The following is a 23,277-nucleotide window of genomic DNA, read 5'->3' as shown; positions in this document are numbered from 1 at the left end:
ATAGAGGAATTTCAGAACGGAGACAAGGTTAGAGATTGACTTGTTTGGAGTAATAGTTTAGCATTGCTCTTCAACAGAAGCTTGCAGTTCAATGAAATCATGTTTGTTGCAAAGAGAATGCAAAAAAAAAAAGGTACTCCCTGAAATTGCGTGCTACAACCACGAGAAAATCTTTGGATGTAATATGTTCAGTGTTGTACCAGATACTCAAGATTTATAGTAATTCAAGAAAAATCTAGCTAGAGAAAAGCCTGTTGAATTGTTAAATAAATCTTAGGAAAACGGACTTCATTCAATATTTACTCAAGCGTGTGTTTCAATTAGAATCTTTCTTGCCTTGCCTGTGAAGGAGTAAAATCTTTTAGGCAAGTTGGCTATGATTAAGGATTATTTTTGATCCCTAACTGGTCAGAAGCGATTATGTTAATTTGATGACCCTTGAAGCCATGGAATCAGATTTAGCCAACAGCGTGTATTATAAAGATCTTATTTCAAAACTTTGTCTCTAAGATGGCCCAGAAAATGATGTTGCTACAGTAACATCAATGTGGTTTTAAATTTTTAATGATAATAAATAAGAAATGAGTATACTAACTTGTATTTTATTAATTGTTTGAAGACTCGGAATATGATTGGGGCTTCCAAAAAACTCTTGAAACCGGGTATCACAAATATTTTATACGAGCCTGCAAACATGCGGGTCTGTTTCTTAAGCGACTGGTTCCAAGTTCGATCCCCACCACATTCCTGGTAGTACAGCGCTCAACTTGTTTTTCTGCGCAGCGGCCTTATTTGTCAAGGTTTGTATTTCGGCGTTATAGAGTTGAGAAAGGGCTATAACCACAATTAAGTAGCCTCCTCGTCTGTAGTGGTTTTCTCGGCCTTGGGGAGGTGAATTAGCATATATGTATATGTATGTATATACATATATATATATATATATATATATATATATATATATATATATATATATATATATATATATATATATATATATATATATATATATATATATATATATATATATATAAACCGCTGTATGATTAACAGAGCAAGTGAACAAGCTGTTAATTATGCAAGGTATAATTTTAGAGACGATGCAAGGCCTAGACTATTATGGAGCCAGTGTATTGATTGGAAAACTGTTCGCATATTAAATAACTTAAATAACTCGCATAATAAATCTCACCTCTCATTGCAATAACGTTTTTCGGAACACCAAATGGGGCTTTCATCTTATTTGAATCCCATTTAAAGCGGCTGTCAAATTTAGGTTTCTTATTACAACAAGTAATAGTATTAAAATTGAAAGACTTTGTCCAACAAGGTCTGAGTGGATGCAGTCTTTGTTATGAAAAATAATTTCTAAAAATTTTTACAATGTTTGTAATAAGTCATATCAAGTTAGATAAAATTTATTCTTAATAAACTTGTTACATCAAGCTAATACAAGTAGGAATAGAAGTGATTTTAAAAATAATTATACTAATGAGAACAAAAACAGTTGTATAACAATTACAATAGTTATTACAATAAAACAACAGTAAGAATAATAATATTACATCATAACAAGACGATGAAGAACAACGACGTCATAGGTCTTCGGAATTTCATTGGAAAGTTTAAAATCATTGAAAAGACTGCGCCGACGACACGGACTTTGAAGCGGAAGGGCACAGTCATCATTTTCTAAAAAAAGTCCTATATATCTAGAATCTTCTAAAAACAAAACAAACAAAAAGTTCCTTTAGAAAAAAAAAGTTTTATTACAATTCAGAAATTTTAATAATTTATAAAAATTTAAAAACTAATTAAAAAACGGAATGAAAAAATTTAGTTTCTTAAAGTTATTTTATTCAAGGGCCCCTTATGCTATTCCCAGTGTAACAAAATGCAAATTATTTTGAACTCTCTGTTTCTAAAAACCTTTTGGGAATGGTAGTACACAAATAGTTACATTAGTGTGTATCCCAAAATCAGATTATTACGTCTGCAAGAGAAAAATTGATTTTCACTTTTTAATAAAAATCATTATTTTTAATTTTGATTTTTTTTATCTCGGAGTTTAAAAAAGAAGTCAACACGTGACTGCTTGGTTTATTGCATTGGAGTGACAAAACACTTAGACAGAATTTGTTGAATGTTACCACAAAAGACAATGTTGCAGCTGAAAAAGTAGTTGCCTTGTTGATTTCAAATAAGACTCTTTCACCTCATGGGATTGTAAAACTGAATCAAGGAAAAGGAAAACGTCTTTCTGTGGTTCCAAGTAATTTATTTTTTAGGTTTATAATGTTTAAACTTAAAAACTTATGAATATTTAAAAAGAGTTAATTAAAGCTTTATAAAGTGTGTAACAAAAAATTTACCAAAGAAAAATACAAAAGCTTTACTAAAAACTTTTTTTCAAGACCTTCCAAGCGTAGAGAATTATTTCCGGCTGCATGCGCTTTAACTGATCAAAATCAACGTGTTGTTCAAAGCCAGATTGGATTGTCAAACTGCGGTGTAAACAAACTTGCATCAACCATAAAACAAGTGACTTCTCAGGGAACCGTGGAAAAAAATGCCAAGTGAAAACGTTATTGGTGGAACAATTTTTTTTCAACCTTAACCATTGTTAAATCTACAACCATATAGTTTAAAATTTATATAATCTATAATATTAAAAAATATTGTTTAATCCATAACCATATTGCTTAAAGTTTACATTATTAAAAACTTTTACAAAAAGCAACATCTTAGAGACAAAAAGGCTTTTAATATATTGCAAAGAAATAGAGATAAGAGTAGAAATAAAATTGAGTTAAGGAGCACAAGGTAAGGCTATATAATTATATTTGGATTGGATGAAAATTTGAGCAGACGTGGCGCAGTGGTTAGAGCGCTTGCTTTAAAAGCAAGAAATCTAGGGATCAAAGCGAGCTCTGGCTATATTTCGAGTCTTGCTTTGTGACTAGACCGTTAGGTCTTTTTGGGGCACATAAAACAAAAACAAAACATGAAAGGTAGTTTCTTGAAAGTCTCTCTTGGTATTCTCAACTTAGAGACGCATAATAACTTCTTCCATCTAAATGAGGCAAATAATGATTGCAATTTCGAAAATCTTGCTGAAAACTCAAGAAGGTACTAAACAAGTTGGGTCTTGGTAAAATAACTTTTGTTTTATCATGCGACATGAATCATGCCACCACTTTTTGTAGTCTCCATTCTCATTTATGTGCTCACCTTTGCTCTTGGTGTAATGTAAAGTCCAAATTTCTTCATCAGATTGGCAAAGTCGGAACCTTCGAGTTCATTCAAAGTAATCACAATGCTTTCAAAACTGCTACAGCCAACACCACAAGAGCAAGAGACTTTCAAAATGTTTTTCATGAACCCATTATTATGTTACTCTATGTGATACTCTGATCATATTATTATTGATTGATTGAAACACTCTGTAAATTCAATGCAGTAGTCAATGGTTACTTTAGCAATATTCTTTAAAGATTGCTGAGTTCAGATGCTTCTATCTGGATCTTCTAAACACAACTACCACCTCAAAGGCCCATTCCGTTTATTGTTAATAAATACTTAGAGGTGGGGTTTGACCAACGGATCCTTTGTTTTTGAGGCTTGTGCGCAACGGCTGCTCTAGAGCATTAAAACCTTTTTTTTCTTTTTAAAGCAGAGTTGTATATTATTTTTGTCTTTAGAAACATTAATTTTCATATTTAAAAGTTTGAGCAGCCGAGGCGCAGTGGTAGCGCACTTGCCTCAGAAACATTGGATCCGTGGTTAAAACCACTGGACAAGTTTTGCAACATCGGTTAGAAGAAGGCGTGAACTTCCAGTTAAATGCTCATCCGCGGTGCTCAGTCAAAGACCATATGAACTTCTTGGGGCACCTAAAATAAAATTAAAAAAAACAAAACCTTTTCACACACGGAAAAAATACTTTGGAATTTATACCAATGTAACCGCCCATTTGTAATGTTCTTTTTTATCCTTAAGGCGGTTTACTTTACGGTTACAATAATGACTTTGTAGAGCCATTAGTTGAAACAATGAACAAATTTACGGTTCTTCCTTTTTTTTTTTGCAATTTTTTTTTTTTTTAGTAGAATTTTTTTTTTTAATTTGGGGCTCAATGACAGGTTTTTGAGGGATGGCCTCCAACCCACTAGCCACGGCACTGGCTGGAGATGCTCGAGAAGTTCTGTATCGGATAGTAATTTACCATAATGTCTAGTTAAAATGCTCATTTTTTAACTTAAAATTAGTTGTTTCATTTTGTTAATTTAAAAATTAAACTATCAAAATAATATTTCAGTTATCTTCTTAAAAAAACGTTTGCTGTGTCCATTCGTCCACTATATGAGATTGGCCTAACATACGCCAACAAGTTGTACACGTGATCGTGTTTTTTGTATCTTTAATGCGCATTTAAACAAAAATTGACTCTTGCTCTTTTAAATGCAATGCTTTCTTTGAGATACTATTTGAATGTTTTAATTATTTTAAATGCTTGTTAAAATAATTAGTTAGTAGTTTTTGTTCGATAAATTATGTTTATTCTGTTTTTTATTATTTAGGTCAGTTTTATATATTTTTGAATTTCAGTTTTAGTAATATAGCCAACTCTGACGATTGATTAGCACTTCAGAATTTTCGAGCATCATTCTTTCGCGGAGAGTTGATATAGCTGGTGACGTGTGGACGTTGTAGCAAATAATATATTACTTGACACTATATTGTCCAATTTACTATGTCGACATGCTACAAATGTGGAAACGAAGGTCACTATGCTAGAAATTGCACAGAACCATCTAGTACTGAAACTTCACAAAAATCTGGTGAGATTTTATTAATAATTAAGGCATCTTTAGACAAATTAAAAGTAATAATTGTATCTCAACCTCTTTAGTCAGTCTTAAGTTATTTTTTTGTTTCTGGGTTTAATAATGTTTTTAAAATTTTTTTTATCATCAATTAGATTGCGAATCTTTTTTATAACGAACTATCGTTATTGTTTCAAATTTAAGATAATTAAAATAACTTATAAATTGATATTAAATAAAATTATCGCTATATCAAATTCTCTAAAATATATTTAAAACTTTCTTGCGTTCGTTTAAATATAAAAATATTGTAAATATGAATAAGTTATCGAGTTGTTGTTATATCCAAGTTAAAATATTTGCCAATATTATTAAGCTTTATCCTTACTTGACTTTCGCCATTATTTAAAGCTTAAAGCTTAGAAAGATAAAGCTTGAGTATATTGTGATAAATTAAGGTACTATTTTTCCATAGTTTTTTTTATTTTTATTATTATGATTACATTATTAAAGTTAACATTATTTGGTATTTATTTTATATAGATATATTTACCATTTCATACTCATAATAGCATAAGTATGAGAAAAAAGTTAATATCATTTTAAAGAATTCACTTTATATAGAAAAATGTTTAGTATGACATTTGCTAAAGTTTTTATCATCACAGTAAGGTGAATAAAAGAATAGATAATTAAAATGTTGCTATCTTTAGGCTGCTGCTGAAAAGAAAAAAGTTTATAGATTTAGTGAAACTTTCTTAACCTCCTATAGCTATATCATATGGAGTTAAAGTAATTATCTGGAGCATTTATAATTTCAATTGGACATTTTAATTAAGAAAAAATAAACAAATCAAATAGTAACTTTTTTCTAGCAAATTAACAGTATTAACAAATAAAACCAGAAGTTTTTTAACCAATAGTAAAGATTTTATATAGTCAAATCACAATGATAATTTGCATGGCTGATATAATATACTAGTATAAATAACATAAAATTGATATTTAGCTCTTTTGTGCTCATTGCTCTTTTTTAATAAAGCAATTATTTTTCAAACAAGTATTGAATTTTTTAGATAAAGAATGTTATCGATGTGGTGAAGTTGGTCACCTATCACGTGATTGTTCTAAGTCTAGCTCTGGTGGTGGTAGTGGAAATTTTGATTCTCGTACCTGCTACAGTTGCGGTAGAAGTGGCCATATTTCAAGAGATTGTACTCAGCGCGGTGGGCGTAAAGGAAAACAGCGATGTTATCGATGTGGCAAAGATGGTCATTTTGCTAGAGATTGTGAAGGTGAAGAAGAAATGTGTTATACCTGTGGTAAGGCTGGACACATTAAAAAGGATTGCCCAGAAAGTGAATCTTTCACTTCCTCTACCAATGAACAGGTCTGCTACCATTGTAACAAACCAGGTCATTTTGCCAGAGAATGCACTGAAAAAGATGATTCAAGTCGTGAACGTGATGTAACATGTTACAAATGTAATGAAAAAGGTCATTTTGCTCGGGATTGTCATAATAAAAGTAATGATAAAAAGAATGGCAATACATGTTTCAAATGCCACCAAGTTGGTCATTTTGCTCGTGATTGCACAGAAGCTGAAGACGACAGCTAAATTTAATAAGAACGTCGCTGGCTGGTTTGATCTGTGTTCCGATTGCATTGTTACGTAATAGAAGAATAGAATGACTCTAAGTTGGTCATTGATGATTCGGTGTTTGAAAAATAGATTCTGAGTTTCTGTGGTGATGATGCTTATTTTTTACTAAGATTATTAGAGAGAGATAAGTGATTTGATGTGTTCATTTGTGTTTGTAAAGATACTAATGAATATAAGCCTGAAAAATGTGAGTGAAAAAGGTAGCCATAATCTTCACTGTGTTGAAAATATTAGTGTTACCAGAGTTGTAAGATGTTGAATTTTTAGCTTGGCATGATATAAATTAGCAGACATATGAAGTATTTGAGATATTGAATTGTTTGTTTTCCTAAAAGCTTTTTGATTCTTCTTTCTATTTATTTTAAATTGATTAGAGTTTTATAATTTTTTAAGGGAGTGATGAGGACATTGTCAGCGGTGTTAATATGAAAACTTGAATTAAACAAAGTTCAAACTGAAATTTATTTCTTTTATGTGTTTAAATATTTCTTTTTTGGTGTTGTATTACAATAAGTGTTAAGTTAATTCTATTCAACAAACTGAGACTAAGATTTTAGTTTTGGTTGATGCGACGATTGTCCATCAAGTAGCATGTTGAACTTAAACCTTGTAAAAAAAATTTATTCGAATGTCCTTTATCCGTAAATATAAAAACTAAGTATACTACCGGAAACCCGGACTGGATTTGCGTAAGGTAGGGTCGTGTCTAAAAATTCTGTTGCTCACCATTAACAACTTGCGGTTCAAATTTCGGTCGTTATTTTATGATTTAAATCTCAGTTCAAGGGCGGATTTCCATTTATCAGATTTTGTTCCCAAGAAAATCTTATTGAATGGAACATCGTACTAACAATTTTAATTTTTTTTGGTGATATTTTGGTCTAATTTGTATAAACCATCATCAGACGTAAATATCGATTTAAAAAAGGTGACAATAAAAATCGTTAAGAATTGAAATAAAAATTTGTCTTTATGGTTTACTCAAATAGTGGTCTGCAACTTTTACCCCGTTATCCCTGTTACCGGGCATTGTTTAATCTCGTGATACCGGGCATTGTTTAATCTCGTGAGAAAAAATAACACTTACTGACATCCGCCAATTAATAGAACTATGTCTTAATGGGCACTTTTATAAACTTTTTATATCAATAAATTGAAATGCTACTTTTAATTTTATTGCATTTAAAATTTTAATCTTGTTTTAAAATGGGTTCCATGGCCTACTATATTACACGGCCGTGTATGTTACATTTTACAGGCCAATTCTAAGAGGCCTATTTACGCAACAGAATAATGACTGCAATATTAAAAAAACATATATATATTTATATATATATATATATATACATATATATGTAAATATATATATGTGTATATATATATATATGTAAATATATATGTATGTATGTGTATATATATATATTTTCTCAAGCGAAAAAATATATATTTATATATATATATATATATTTTCTCAAGCGAATGCTTAAAACGGCCTTCCACACTACCATCACCTATTGCTTTAAGAAGACCACCTAAAACTCGTATTTATCAAGAAGATGAACTTAGTTTTTTTTCTGAAAATGATAAAATTACTGAATGGAACAAGTTAAACAGTAAATATTCACCAGAAGGTTTTTAATTTAAAAAACATCTAAATTGTGTTATTTGTTACAATTTAATATTTGATCCTTTAACGCATTTTCCTTCAGTTCTTGAATCAATAAAAATTGATCATTGTTTATGTGTAGCATTGCAATACAAAGGAAATAATGTTCCACTTCCAGCATGGTTAACTAAAGGTCATAATGCCAAGTTAACTAGTTTGAGTATGCTAGAAAATCTTGCATCATACATAAAAAACATAGCTTCTTCTAATAGAAATATACTTCTTGAAGAAATAAACAGTAGAATATACTATAAAGCAAAGGGTCAACCGCAATATTCTGCAGATATGATAAGACATGCTTTATTATTAAGATATACATCTAAACAAGCATATGAAATTTTACTTGAATCATTTCCTTTACCTTCAATTTCTTTATTAAATAAAATAAAACAAGGTGGAGTTGATGCAATAAAGGCTATTAAAACCCTTCGTGAGAAGGGTTCAATACTTGAAGATATAATACTAATTGTAGATGAATTTTATCTTCAGAAACAGGCACAATATTGTAGTGGTGTCTATGTGGGTACAGATGACAATGGTATTCTGTAAAAAGGAGTTGTTGCATTTATGATTGTTAGTTTAAAGAAATCTATTCCTTATGTTATAATTCAGTACCCGAAGTTACCATTAGTGGTAAATGGCTTTCAGAGCAAATATCAGATTCTATTAGTTCTCTTTCTTTATCTGGTTTTAAAATTCGAGGAGTTGTTACTGACAATCATCAAGCAAATATAAATGCATTTAGTTTACTTCATTCTAAATTTGGTAATCAGTCAAATTTATATATTTATCATCCTGATAGTCCAAATGTTAAAATATACTTATTCTATGATAGTGTTCATATTGTTAAAAATATCAGAAACAATTTATTACACTGCAAAAAATTTGTCTTTCCATCATTTACTTATAATATAAAAGATGATGTCTATAATTGTCCAGCTGGTTATATAACTTGGGGAGATTTTCATCTTCTACATTCTAAAGATGAACAACTTCAAGGTAATTTGAAAAAAGCTCCCAAAATTACATATCAAAGTCTCCAACCTGGTAATAAAAAGCAAAATGTTTCTCTTGCACTTTCGATTTTTGATGAAACAACAATTGCAAGTTTTAAAAGTTATTTTCCAGAACGAACTGCCATTTATGGTTTTTTAAGTATTTTTCAAAAATGGTGGACTGTTTCAAATTCAAAACAACAATTTAGTCCTAGTAAACTTGGTAATGCAATTATTTTTGATGATGGTAAAACCAAATTTTTTAGGCAACTAGCTGATTGGATTGAACTTTGGCAGAAATCTCCATTTTTCACTTTATCAAAACAAACATCATCTGCTCTTATCACAACCCTGCGTTCTCAAGCAATGCTTATAGACAAGCTTATCGACGAAGGATATTTGTATGTGTTTACTTCACGACTTCAAAGTGACCCTACAGAGCGTAGATTTTCTCAATATTGACAGATGAGTGGTGGGAGATTTCTAGTAAGTTTACTAGAAGTTCAACATTCAGAAATTATTTTAGCATGTCGGACTTTAATTAAGGAGAATGTAAATTTTTGGGATGAAGATTTAAAGAACAATTATGATAACCCTATTAATGATGAATTACTAATAACATTATATTAAAACTCAAATGAGATATCAGAATTAACTCTATCACCTGAAACAGAAGAAGTTGCAACAAAAATAGCTGGTTACATAGCAAAGAAATTAATAAAAAGAAGCAAATGTAGCAATTGCAAGTCTATGCTTGCTACAGATGCAAGCAATATAAATATTTGTCAATATCTACAAATACTTTCACGAGGTGGTCTTACTGTGCCTTCACTTTCACTTAAGGATTTCACATGTGGATGTTTTGCAATCTTAGATAATCTTTCAAAATTAATAACTAAACAAGGTGCTAATGTCAAAGATGTATCAAGCTTTATTTTATCAAAGTACTTTTCCAACAGTTTGTTTTACTTGCGATTTACACAAAGAATGGGGGTTTAAATTTGCTTCTAAAATTATAATTAATATTTTTTTTTAACAATAAACAGAAGATAATCAATGCCACTGTACGAAAAGATGCTGTTATAAGTTTTAAAAGTAGACAGAGAGAAAAATAATATTAAAAAAAACAAATATAAATAGATAGTAACATAAAAAATTGTGATAAAAAAAAAACACAAATTTTTACCTTTTTTTTTTTATAAATTCCAGTGCTGTCAATTTAAATGTGTAATGTACAAATATATAAAAATATATATTATAGATACAAATATATATATATATATAATATACATAGATATATACGTTTATAAATACATAAATCACTAGTATGAAAGCACAAAATGCCAGTTTTTCGTGAATACTTTTTCATATTATTCCTATTCGTAATATTATATTTATACTATCTATTTAGTCTAGATAAGATATAATTATATGTTTTCGCTATAGTTGCGCAGCCATCTTTTTTATAATAGGCCTCTTAGAATCGGCCTCTAAAATGTAACATACACGGCCGTGTAATATAGTAGGCCATGTGGGTTTAATCAATTTTGTAGCACTTCTGGTTATTAAGAAATTTGCATTTTTATACTTCATGATTTTTTTGTCATTAGCGTAAATGAGACATATGCTCAAAAATTTTAAGCAACAACTTTAGGCAATAATCAATCTGTCATTTTTCTTGCATAAACTTTTAAACAGTAATAAACAAATAAAACAACGTTTAACTCACGACTGACCAAACTTTAGAACAACAAAAATAATCATGCACATTATTATAATTATAGCCCTGATTTTACTTTATTGAAAAATTAGAACATCAAATTGTGAACAATTAAAACATTAGGTTGACAAATTTTCAGTTTTCTCAAATATCATATTTGATATATACTTAACAATATTAGTTTTTTTTTACAATTTAACACATTGTAAAAGAAAGCTTTTACAATGCAATTTTCCATTTTCAAGGTCAACAGTGGAAAGTCTTTACTTGATTTTCTTCAGTCTCATAGACTACACCAAGCAAAGTTTTTTTTTTAATTAGGTTTTTATTTTTAAATTAGGTTTTTATAAATTTTATTTTTAAATAAGTTTTTTTTAAATTTTTAATTAAACTTGTTTAATCTAAAAACTTTACCTGTACACCAAAAATATTTTTTAGTGTTGACTTTCACAATTTTATGTTGAATAAATTTTTCAACAAGATAATTAAGATCATTTCAAACATTAGGCAAGACGTTTAATTTTTGTTGATTGGCTAACTGAGACAGTCTTGCATTCTTCAATTTTTCACATAACTCTTCTTTTTGTTTCAAAATCAAAATATCTCGTTCTTTTCTTTCTTTAAGAGAAATCTTTCTCTCAATGGGCTCTGGAACAATGGGAACTGGAAAACTCCTTGTTCTAATAATTGATTACAAATTACTGAATAACTCATAGTATGTAAAGTCTATTCTCTTACCACCAAGCATTACAGTTTTGTAAAAATATTTAGGTTCACATTTTGCTTCCATAACATACTTATTAAAATCCAACTGTGCTCCTAATATTTTTTGGTTTTTAAGGAGTCGCCTAACAATACATATTCATCATCTGCTTCTTTTGAAGTCAACCACACCTTTGTTCTTAATTTTAACAACTCATTTACCTAGCTTTTTTAAAGAAAGATTTATTTTCAGCTGCTTTTCTAGCTTTATGTTTTCCAGACAATCTTTCACTCGTTTCAAACTTTAATTCTAAATGGCATTGTTTGTATTTTTCTTTCATTTTATTAAAGTTACTTGAAGCTTTTTTAAGCAACGAAATAAAAGCATATAAAGTCTTTTTATCCAACCAGTTTAGTGTTTTATTTATATATATATATATATATATATATATATATATATATATATATATATATATATATATATATATATATATATATATACATATATATATATATATATTTATATATATATATATATATATATATATATATATATATATATATATATATATATATATATATATATATATATATACATAGTATAAGCTTGTATAGTTTGTATTTTGGCATTAGTTTACTGTTTATATATACATAGTATAAGCGTATAGTTTATATTTTATTTATATATACATAGTATAAGCTTGTATAGTTTGAATTTTGGCATTAGTTTGTTGTTGGGACATTCTTTGCAGACTTACTTATATTATCAGAAGGATGCCAATATTCACCTCCAGGAAGTTGATCACCAGATTGTCTTTCAAGAACAACTAATAAAGAATGACAAATCACTTCTAATATCTGCAGTGTTAAAATATTTAAATCAGTGTCAGCAGTCTCTTTGTGAATATTATCTTTATGAATATTAACATCACTTGGACTGAATATAGGTGTTTTCGAAATCATAATTGATGATGCATTTTTACACAAGTCTAAAAGTTTCATTTTTAAGGTAGCAAAAATGGATTCATGTCAAGAATACTCTTTCGTGATTCAATTATCAGCCAAAGTGGGCCAGTAATCATTTTATCAACTATTCCAAGAGCCCACACTTCTGCTAAATATAAATTGTTGCTAATATCTTCTTTAACTGAAAGTAAAAGGTTTTTTAGATTCAGCCAATTTTGAAGAAACTCTAAAATATCCTTGGAATGAAAATACAAAGCTGCGACATTATAATAAAGTACATTAAATTGGTCACCAACAAAGGGTGCTAGCATACACTTACTTTGTCCTTTACCAGCAAGAAATGCATTAAAATACCCAGCAACTCGAGCTTCATCACTCCCCCTAACATGAAAAGTTTTACATGCAGTTCTTATTGATCTAGTGGCACCTGATTCTACAGTACTGAATGAAAAAATATTTTCATAACTACTATTTAAAACTAACTTTTCAAATGATTCAATTGTTTTATCAGTTTCTGTTGCAAAGTTGGTTAGTAAATGCAATTTACAAAAAAAGTTTAACATTTCAATAAAATCAGCTTGCTCACCTTTTTTTAAACTTTCCCAGTTCTTTATAACTTTAGGCAGTAATTTTTTTCTCAAATCTTTAAGTTTTAGATTAAACAGTGGATTAACTGGCCCGAGATCAGACATGGTAGTTTTAAAAGAACATACAAGGTTAGAAAAATTTACAAGGTTAGAAAAACATTACAAAGTTAGAAAAATTACAAGGTTAAATACATTACAAGGTTAGAAAATTTTTTTTCCTTGCTGCTATTATCTAAAATGTCACATATATCATCTAATGTTTTGGTTAACGCATTAATAGTATAATCTGCATCACTTCTAGCCATTTCAAGTAATCCAATTGTGATAATAAGGTTATCACAAAACAATTGTGATAACCTTATTATTTTTATTCATGCTGACACATTCAAAGAAACTAACTTCATAAAAATCTCTCTTATATCATTAGAATACCTTCCATTTTGAAATGTTACTATTTTGCGATCAAGGAGAAGACAATTTAAAGTGTTCAAATCTTTATTTTCTTTGTATAATAATTTTTCTTTAATGTTGGGAGAGTCAATATCTTTTTTAGTTTTATTTAGACTATTAGAAGAAAACTTTTCATGTTTATTTACTACCATGCTATACTTCTTGTTTACATAATATAATTTTTTGCATGCAATTCTTTTTTCCTCACGAAGGAGTGCAACTTTTTAGTCACTTTTTTCAAGCCTATCTATCAAAAGTTTAGCTGCTTTATGAAGGTTTGTAATGACATTATTATAATAATCTTTCAATTCTTTTATTTCCTCGTTTTGTTTCTTTTTTAATTGTCGAATCTTTGCTTTATTACTTTCATGTAATAATTTATATGTCATTCTTGAGTCGTTAGATGTAAGTGTTTTTTTCATATTACTATTATGAACTTTAACAGATTTGAACATATTTTTACAATCGGATAAAGCAAGTTTTAATCTTTTAAAACAATTTTTTGAGGTTTGATGTTTCAATTTTCTTTTGTTACACTTTGTTTTATTGTTCTCACTTGATATACATACTTTAAAATAATTTTCTGAAATAGACGGTATAAAGGACATCAGCTCTTTTTTTAATGTTTTTTTTTCTTTAACGATTTAAATTTATCTATAACAATTTTAATTTTGTTGTACAAACTCAAATTATTTTCGGTTACTGAAAACAAATTTGAAAATTGGCTTCTAAAATTCGAGCACACCGTTTTCAAACATTTATCATTCAAGCATAGATACCAATCATATAACTCTTTACTATTCATTATACTGAAGCTAATTTTATACAAATACTGATATCAATATATTTAATAATATAGTAATAAGTTATTATTATTTTTGCCGAAATTTTGAAATAATATTGAGACGGACGGAAAGGAAGAAAAGGATGGGATTTAACAGGTTTTTAACTAAAATTTAAAATTTCGGCTGAAGTACCGAAAATCAGTCAGAACTTGGTTTTTTTAAAGGTATTTTAGACCAGCTAATCACAAAACCAAAAAAAAAAATGCACAGAAACAACGAGAAATGGTTATTTGAAAAGGTGCTAGAACACAAATAAAATAATTTTAAGCTTTTAATTACCAAAACATTATTAAAATAATTACCAAAACATTATTAAAATTGTTCCTACAGTCAGATAAACATTTAATAAAAAATTTAGCAGGTATTTTATTAAAGTATAAACATTTTACTTTTCGTCAAAGCTTTTACTATGACATATAAAATAAAAAAATCGGTTTAAATCTATTCTGAAAAAGTATACTTTATATACAAAAAACTGTCTACAGAATTTGTCACGTGACTTAAGTACCTAGTCCTTAGTCAATGTTATTTTTAGTATAAAAATAAAATTAGAACCATACCTAACTCCGGTCCAATTGGATTATCACAGAGTTATTGTTATTGCAGAGGCATTCTTACAAAAATTGGAAACAAGAGCTCTACATATTGTGGAAATCAACAACTTTTCACCCAAATCTTATTGAAGGTATGTTGATGATAGCCATGCCAGATTTGAATCAGTTGAAAAGCATAACAAATTTCTTGTTTTATTAAATCAACATGACCTCAATATTCTGTACACGTTTCAAGGTTGAAAATGATCAGAGAGAACTAAATTTTTTACGTATAAAAACAACTAACACAAATAATTACGATTATGATTTCAAGGTCCACTGTAAAGAAGCAATAACAAACATACAAATAAAATCTGACTCAAATATCAACCCTGCAATTATTAATGGATTTTTTAAAGGTTTCATATCACAAGCCATCAAAATCTGCTCCGAAAAATACATTAACAAACCGATTCAGTTTATAATAGATATGTTTGTTGAAAACGGTCATAAGAGAACAAATCTAGAAACAATTGTCGCAAATTACCTTTCAAGTAAAAACAATCCTAACAATAAAATTACAAAAAAATTAGAAAATAATGTTGCAATAATAAAACTACCATGGCTCCCAACACTTGGACCGAAACTACGCAAAGCACTGAAAACATATAATGTCAAAGTTATTTTTACAACATCACCTAATTTAAACACAATTCTCTGTAACAACAAATCTAGATTTATGCCAAACAGCAACCCTGGGGTGTACAAGCTTATGTGTTCGTGTGGGAGAATTTATATTGGGGAAACAAAAAAGAGAATTTTGCAAAGAAGCATAGAACACCAAATTAATTGCATGAATGGCAATTGGCATGCTTCTGAAGAATGTCATGGGATATTCGACTGGCTGCACCTAAAAATTTTATCTATAAATAGCAGCTATCATGAAAGGAAAATAAAGGAATCGCTTGAAATGAACTAAATTAACATTAGCACAAGCATCTCAGGAGGTTAAAAAATCCCCTGGTACTGCTTAACAGGGATAACGGGGTAAAAGTTGCTTTAAATAGTTGGAGACCACTATTTAAAAAAATCTTAAAAAAACAAAACAGTTTTTATTGACGTCCTCTTTGTAATGACTATTCATGATTCTTACTTTGTAACGGTTTTTAAATTGGTATTTACGTCTGACGATGGTCTATACAAATTAGACCGAAATATCACAGAAAAGAAAAACTAGTTAGTACGATGCTGTTTTTGATGTTATATAATTTATCTTAACTTGTAAAACGTTGGGCAATAAAGAAAACCCTATACCATCCGTATTTGCCTATAAATCATTTTTGCTGAAAAGAGATTTCGTTTGCTTTTTAAACGAGGTTTTTATACTTCCGATTCAACTGAAATAACTTTGAATGGCTCCAAGTTTAAACAGCCTGTGAAATCAGAATCAAGTTTTTAAAATTTATTTACAGCTAATGAAAAAGATTATTAAGAAACCACTATGAATAATGACAGACTAGTGTAGATGCTCTCTACCTAGATGTAAGAGGGAGAGAGCCAATGCAACCAAAAACTTTTACATAGAGATTCTATTTGTTAAAATTAAAGGGTGGAAATATTTTTCAATTAGCACATTTTATCTTGCGTATTGTAATGTTCATTATTTTTCGAAGGTCATTTTCAAAGATTTGATGATATTACCATTATACTGTTACTCCATTTTTGTCAAAGGGTTCTATGATTCCAGAAAGATATTCGTTTTTATAGTTGCAAACGCATCAATTGGTTAGCAAATCATTAACTAAAACTTATAATAAACTGGTTAAAATATATATGATATATATAAATCTCAGCACACTGCAGTGTATTGAACTTACTTGCCGTGACAAAAAAATAAATAAAGGTTTGAGTTGGCTCATTTAAAATTTTTTAATCTATATTAAATAAAATGAGGTAGGCTTATTATTAAAAAACTTTTAAATCATTTTTTTCAAAAATGGTTATCTTCTAGTTTTCCAGGCAGCCGGTAAAATGCCACCTTTTGCTATGTATAAAGCCCAAGTAATGATGAATACATTGAGGGAGGTTTAAAATACTGTCGCTGCTAGCTTTTAATAACTGATTTGAAAGTCTTATGTCGCCAAAACTGAAAAATTAAATAGATAAAAAGGTTATTTTTTTGTTTATTTTTGTTTTTGGTGCCCTAAAAAGATCTATCGTTCGTGTTATAGAGACCGCGGATGAGCATATTAGGAAGTTCACACGCCTCCTTCCTTACCGATGATGCTAAATATGCCCAAAGCTCGATTCGAAACCTGGACCTTTTTATTTTAAAGCAAGGGTGCTAATCACTGCGTCACGGCCGCTCAACCTTAATGACACTATTACAATCATAAACAATAACAAACCTTAATGACAATATTACAATCATAAACAATAACAAACCTTAATGACATTATTACAATCATAAACTGTTTTTCAAATGCTGTTTAGTTAATAATATTGTTTTATCAGAATCATTGCGTGATTTTAGAATTTTTCTCTTATACGGTCTGATTGATTTTGAAAATGGACTAGGACCAGGCTGTAGTTCAACATTATTTTTATTTGCAATTGACTTTTTTTTTTTTTTTTTTCTTTGTTTTAATATAATATAAGATCTTACAACTTCGTAATGTAAAATTTCAATAAATAAAATAAGTAAAACAGATAGGGGCTCAAAGAAGATGAGGATGACAGTACGTTATCGCAATCTTTTCATAGAGCCCCTATAACAAGATTTCAAAAAAATATCGTAATATGTTACAATATGCGTAATAAAATTTCAATAAAATATCGTAATAAAACGCGTAATTCGCTAATAAAATTGATAAGCAACCAACAAAAGTAGAAATAAAACAAAAACAGATTTATGAGAAATTATTCAAAGTATCATTAACCAAAAACGTTTCTTATATTTTAAAAATTTCTTTTTTTGTTAAAAACTTGAATGAATTTAACGAATTTACCGTACCTTTGAATCCTTTTTGAAAAGTATTCCATACTTTTGGACCTCGATATAGAATGCTGTACTCTGAATATTTGTTTATTATCCGAGGCAGTTTATATGTGTTGGAAATATTCGCTCTAAGATTATAGCTATTATTTTTATTTATTTTAAACTTGTTATTAAAGCTTATAGGAGAGTTATTATGATTATAACGATACATGAAAATTAAATGCTGGTAGATATTTATTTCAAACACATTCATCATTTTCATATCTTTCATTAAGGGCTTAGCGTGTTCACGATAGAATTTCAAATCAATTATTAAAAGATTGCAGCGACTGTATTTTAAACCTCTCTCAATGTATTCATCATTACTTGGATTTTATACACAACAAAAAGTGGTATTTTACCGGCTGCCTAAAAAACTAGAAGGTAACCGTTTTTGAAAAAAATGATTTAAAAGTTTTTAATAATAATAAGCCTCCCTCATATTACTTAATATAAATGTTAAAAAACTCATCTTTAATTATATATTCAAAGTTTGTGATTTAGAAATAAAAATCTACTAAACCTCTTTTTCTTTAATCTACAAATTACTACCGCTCAACGATTCAGCAATTATTTTGCTTCTATGAGCTTCTTGTTTGTGGAAAATTGAAACTTTGACTTTAATTTAAAATTAAATTAAAACAACAACTTTGGCTGTAATTTTAAATGAGCCAATTCAAACGTTTGTTAATTGTATTGTCGTGGAGAATAGCAAGTAAGTTTAATACACTTCAGTGAGCTGAGATTTATATATATTATATATATTTTAACCAGATTATTGTGAGTTTTTTTTCTAGAAACGAAATAAAAAAATAAATATGCTTTTGATCTTTATTAAATTGAATTTCACAAACACGTTTTTTTCTTTCATTGATCATTTGCCAATTCGTCATTTGCTACATTTGCTTATTTCAATACATTTTTTTCTTTTTTTCTCATTGATCTGTGGTCTCATTCTCATTGGTTCGTGGTCTCATTCTCATTGGTTCGTGGTCTCATTCTCATTGGTTCGTGGTCTCATTCTCATTCATCCGTGAATCTGCACTCAGCTCTTGTAAACGCTCAAGTTTTTGTATTTTTTTTTTTGTATCGGGAGATTTAATGGCATATCTTTTAAATAGTTGCTGAACTGGATTTAATACTTTAAAAAATATTAATACATAAAGCAGCTCATTACAAACTTGTCCTTTTGCATGCTCTTGACGTTTAATGATGTGGAAGTTACTATCATGCGTACTATATCAGACATGTTCAAAAAACTGGGCTTAGTTTTTCAAACACGTCTTAAGATCATTATAAAAGCTTCTTTATTTAGTGAGTTAAAATCAGTAAACATATTACTTTTCATACAATGACACTCACAAAGGAGGTTTTTGTTTAGTTGCTCTTAAAACTGTATCACACCAGTGGTATCAGACGGAGTTAGGAACATACTAATGTTATTTAATTTCAAAAAAAAGACTTTTTCACCATTAAACAACAACCTCAAGTTGTATTTTTCCTAATTTAGCTTTTCTCTTTGTAAGTTTTCAGCATTTGAACTTTGATTTAGTGACTTTTTTTTGTTGACATTCATTTATGTCTAACAATCAAGTAATGGACTATTATCAAAAAATCATTATACTAAACTGAAGTAAAACTATGCAATAGCTTAAATATATATTATACTAGCTGAGATTAGACCCGTAAAAATACGGGTCTTTGTAAGTCTATTCTAAATTTTTTTATACTTTTCTTTATATATTCTGGCTTTCCGGATCCGTAAAAACCAAACCTAGCATTTCTATACACATCTATCTCACACCGATTATTTCTATACCTATTCCTTATTTACTTCAATATTTTTTAGTAAAATAATTTTGTTCTGAGTGTAAGTGTTTGTAAGTGTTGTTTTGGAGGGTTTAAGACCTCCTCTTAACGTAATAAATTTTGAAACTTTTTTAATCTTGCATATATATTTATAACAAAAAAAAAAATAATATAGCAAAAAAGATTTCTAAAATTTGAAATAAAATTTGAGATTTTTCTCATTTTATAGATATATATTATACGCGATTATTCCATACAATGCCAGCAAACTCAACATATGCCCAAGACGTTTACACTTACAGACTTTTTTACGTAACGCTATACAAATGGGACTGAGAAGATTTTAGACCACTAAAACATAGTCATAAAAAAAAAGTTCATTCTTATGATTATGATTAAAAACTAAAGAATCATATTAAACGTTAACCTAAAAGTTAAGCCAAAAAGATTTTGCGCATTGACGTCGGTTTGTGGCAAAATAAACCTTTATGCGTCAAGTTTCCTTTTGCATTTATCTTACATTTTTTAATTAATTTTAATTATGCTGCATACAAATGCATAAAAATGTATAAAACTGGTACATATATATCATTTTCATGGATAAGAGAGTATTCAGAGTTGTTACGACATAATATGTCTGGCAGATCTGTCGACATATTTTCAAACATATTTTCTGCCGACATAAAATATGTCCCACATATTTTCGATTGACATATTTTGACATAATTTTATGTCTGAATTATTTTCTGCTGACATAAAATATGTCAGACATATTTTCTGTTGACATATTTTGACATAATTTTATGTCTGAATTATTTTCTGCTGACATAAAATATGTCAGACATATTTTCTGTCGACATATTTTGACATAATTTTATGTCTGAATTATTTTCTGCTGACATAAAATATGTCAGACATATTTTCTTTCGACATATTTTGACATAATTTTATGTCTGAATTATTTTCTGCTGACATAAAATATGTAAGATATATTTTCTATGGACATATTTTGACATAATTTTATATCTGAATTATTTGCTGTTTGATATTCTTGAAGAAAAAATCAATCTAACAAATTTATTGCGCATTTCAACTTAATTTACAGAGTTAAGCAAAAATAGTTTAACACATTTGTTGCTTTTTTGCAATCAATTATAATTGAAGGTCAACAAAAAAATTTTTTTTTTCTGGTGCCTAGCAAACAATTTGTTTTTTGGATTGCATTTCACATTTTGATTTCAAATATGCAACTCATTTTTTACCATCACGTCAAGTTGTAAAGATATTTGGGTTCAGATGATCTGAACCCAATATTAAATATTAAAGATCTGAATCAGATCTTTAATATTTGGGGTAAAGTCCCTAATATTGTCAAAAAAAAAGTTGTTCAAAAGTATGTCAACTTGGGTCTCAAAAAAAGGGTATTTTATAAGTATTTCATAGAGATTTTAGAAAACATAAAAATTTTTCCTAAAAATTTTTTGGCAAAAAAATTATTTGAAAAAATGCTAAAGACTCTTAAAAAAATGTCAACAAAAAGTTTTTCAGCAATAATACAAAAAATGCTTATTTTTATTACAAACGAATAACATCTTTAAAATCTCTATGAAAATACGCTTCTTTTGAGACTCAGGTTGACATACTTTTGAACAACTTTTTTTTCGACAATATTAGGGACTTTACCCCAAATTCTAAAAATTTGAACCCAAATATCTTTACAACTTGACGTGATGGTAAAAAATGAGTTGCATATTTGAAATCAAGATAAGAAATCCTACATAAAAAACAAATTGTTTTCTTGGCACCAGAAAAAAATTTTGTTTTTGTTGACCTGTGTTATGCTTCATAAAACTTTTACTTTAAACCCTATAAGCAAACTGGAAACTTCCCTATAAGCAAACCCTATAAGAAACCCTATAAGCAAACTGGAAACTTCCACAATAAGAAAGAAACTTCTTGAAGAAAGCAAATTGCACAGGATAAATGGTAAGTATTCCGTTGTTATATACGATAAGCTTATTGTTAGAGAATTTATAAAAAAAAAAAATAATGATAAATGATTTTCTTACGTTTTTATATTACTTTTTGAATTTTAATATTGCTTTGAGTTATTTCTGATTTAAAATGGCTGATGAAACTGTTTTAACAAACATAAATTTTAATTCATTTGTATCAAAAAAGTCAATACTATTAAACAACTATTCGAATCCTGATATTAATTTTTATAATAATGATGAAATAATTAAAAATATTAACCCTTTATATTATGACCCAAATTCTAAAAAAATTGCTAATGGAATGGAGGATAACTATTTTTCAATGCTTCATATTAATATTAGAAGTATTCAAAAAAATTTTGAGTCATTAAAACAACTTTTATATAAAATTGGCATTAAATTTCAAATAATTTGTCTAAGTGAGACATGGTGTAAAGATAAAAACATTGAAAACAATTCTAATTTTCAATTACCTAATTATAAAGTAATTCATCAAGTTAGAGCATCTAATAAGGAAGGTGGGGGTTTGTGTATATACATAAAAAACTCAATATTATTCAAAGTTAAACCAAATTTAAGTTCAACTACTAACGATTACGAATCGTTATGTATTGAAATTATTAACAAAACCTCAAAAAATATCGTCATTCATGGTTTATACAGACCGCCTTCAGGAAGCATTAAGGTATTTGAAAACCACATTAAAAAAATAATTAAAAATAAATCGTCTATGAATAAAGCTGTATATTTTATTGGTGATATCAATCTCAATATATTAGATTATGAAAATAATATATATATTAAAAACATTTTAACACCATTTTTCAAAATAGCTATATTCCACTAATCAATAAACCAACGCGAATAACTAAGGAAAGTTCAACATCCCTAGATCAAATTATAACAAATGAATTTATAAATGAAAATATAAGAACAGGAATATTTACAACTGACGTGTCTGATCACTTTCCGATTTTTATCCTATCGCAAAAATGCATATATAATGCCCAAAATGAACGGGAAAAAATAATTAAAACACGTTTAATAACCGACACTTCTATTAGTCATTTTTATAAGCTTCTATCCTGTGTTAACTGGGACACCCTAAAACTAAATCTAAACGCCAATAAAGCGTATGATATTTTTCTAACAGAGTTTCTTAATCTTTATAACAAGGCATTCCCAGAAGTTACTAAAGTAATCAAAACAAAAACACTTTTAAACCCTTGGATCACGAAGGGCATTCTTAAATCTTCAAAAAAAAAACAACGCTTATATAACAAGTTTCTTAAAAAAAGAACTCTTAAAAATGAAACTACCTATAAAAACTATAAACGGCTATTTGAGTCAATTTTAAAACGCTCAAAGAAACGTTACTATTCTGAACAATTAATAAAGCACAAAAATGATTCTAAAAAAACTTGGCATATTATTAAGGAGGTAATTGGAAAAAAAAGCTTATACAGAAATTTACTTCCTCTAAA

The 23,277-nt window shown here is 28.4% G+C and overlaps 2 protein-coding genes across 2 annotated transcripts; both read left to right on the top strand.

The window, feature by feature from the left end:
* Positions 1-4,552: 4,552 nt before the first annotated feature.
* LOC100213011 (CCHC-type zinc finger nucleic acid binding protein) lies at positions 4,553-6,946 on the top strand. Its single transcript, XM_065817775.1, has 2 exons — positions 4,553-4,838; positions 5,900-6,946. Exons 1-2 carry the CDS (start codon positions 4,751-4,753, stop codon positions 6,439-6,441), a joined length of 630 nt encoding a protein of 209 aa, XP_065673847.1. The 5' UTR covers positions 4,553-4,750; the 3' UTR covers positions 6,442-6,946.
* Positions 6,947-15,176: 8,230 nt separating this feature from the next.
* On the top strand, positions 15,177-15,929 carry LOC136090971 (uncharacterized). Its single transcript, XM_065817953.1, has one exon. It carries the CDS (start codon positions 15,177-15,179, stop codon positions 15,927-15,929), a length of 753 nt encoding a protein of 250 aa, XP_065674025.1.
* The last annotated feature ends 7,348 nt before the right edge of the window (positions 15,930-23,277 follow it).

The sequence above is a fragment of the Hydra vulgaris genome, chromosome 14 (assembly GCF_038396675.1).
Source record: "Hydra vulgaris chromosome 14, alternate assembly HydraT2T_AEP".
Lineage (NCBI taxonomy): Eukaryota > Metazoa > Cnidaria > Hydrozoa > Anthoathecata > Hydridae > Hydra > Hydra vulgaris.
Note: the sequence above shows the minus strand (reverse complement) of the source record. Positions and strands in the feature narration are given on the sequence as shown.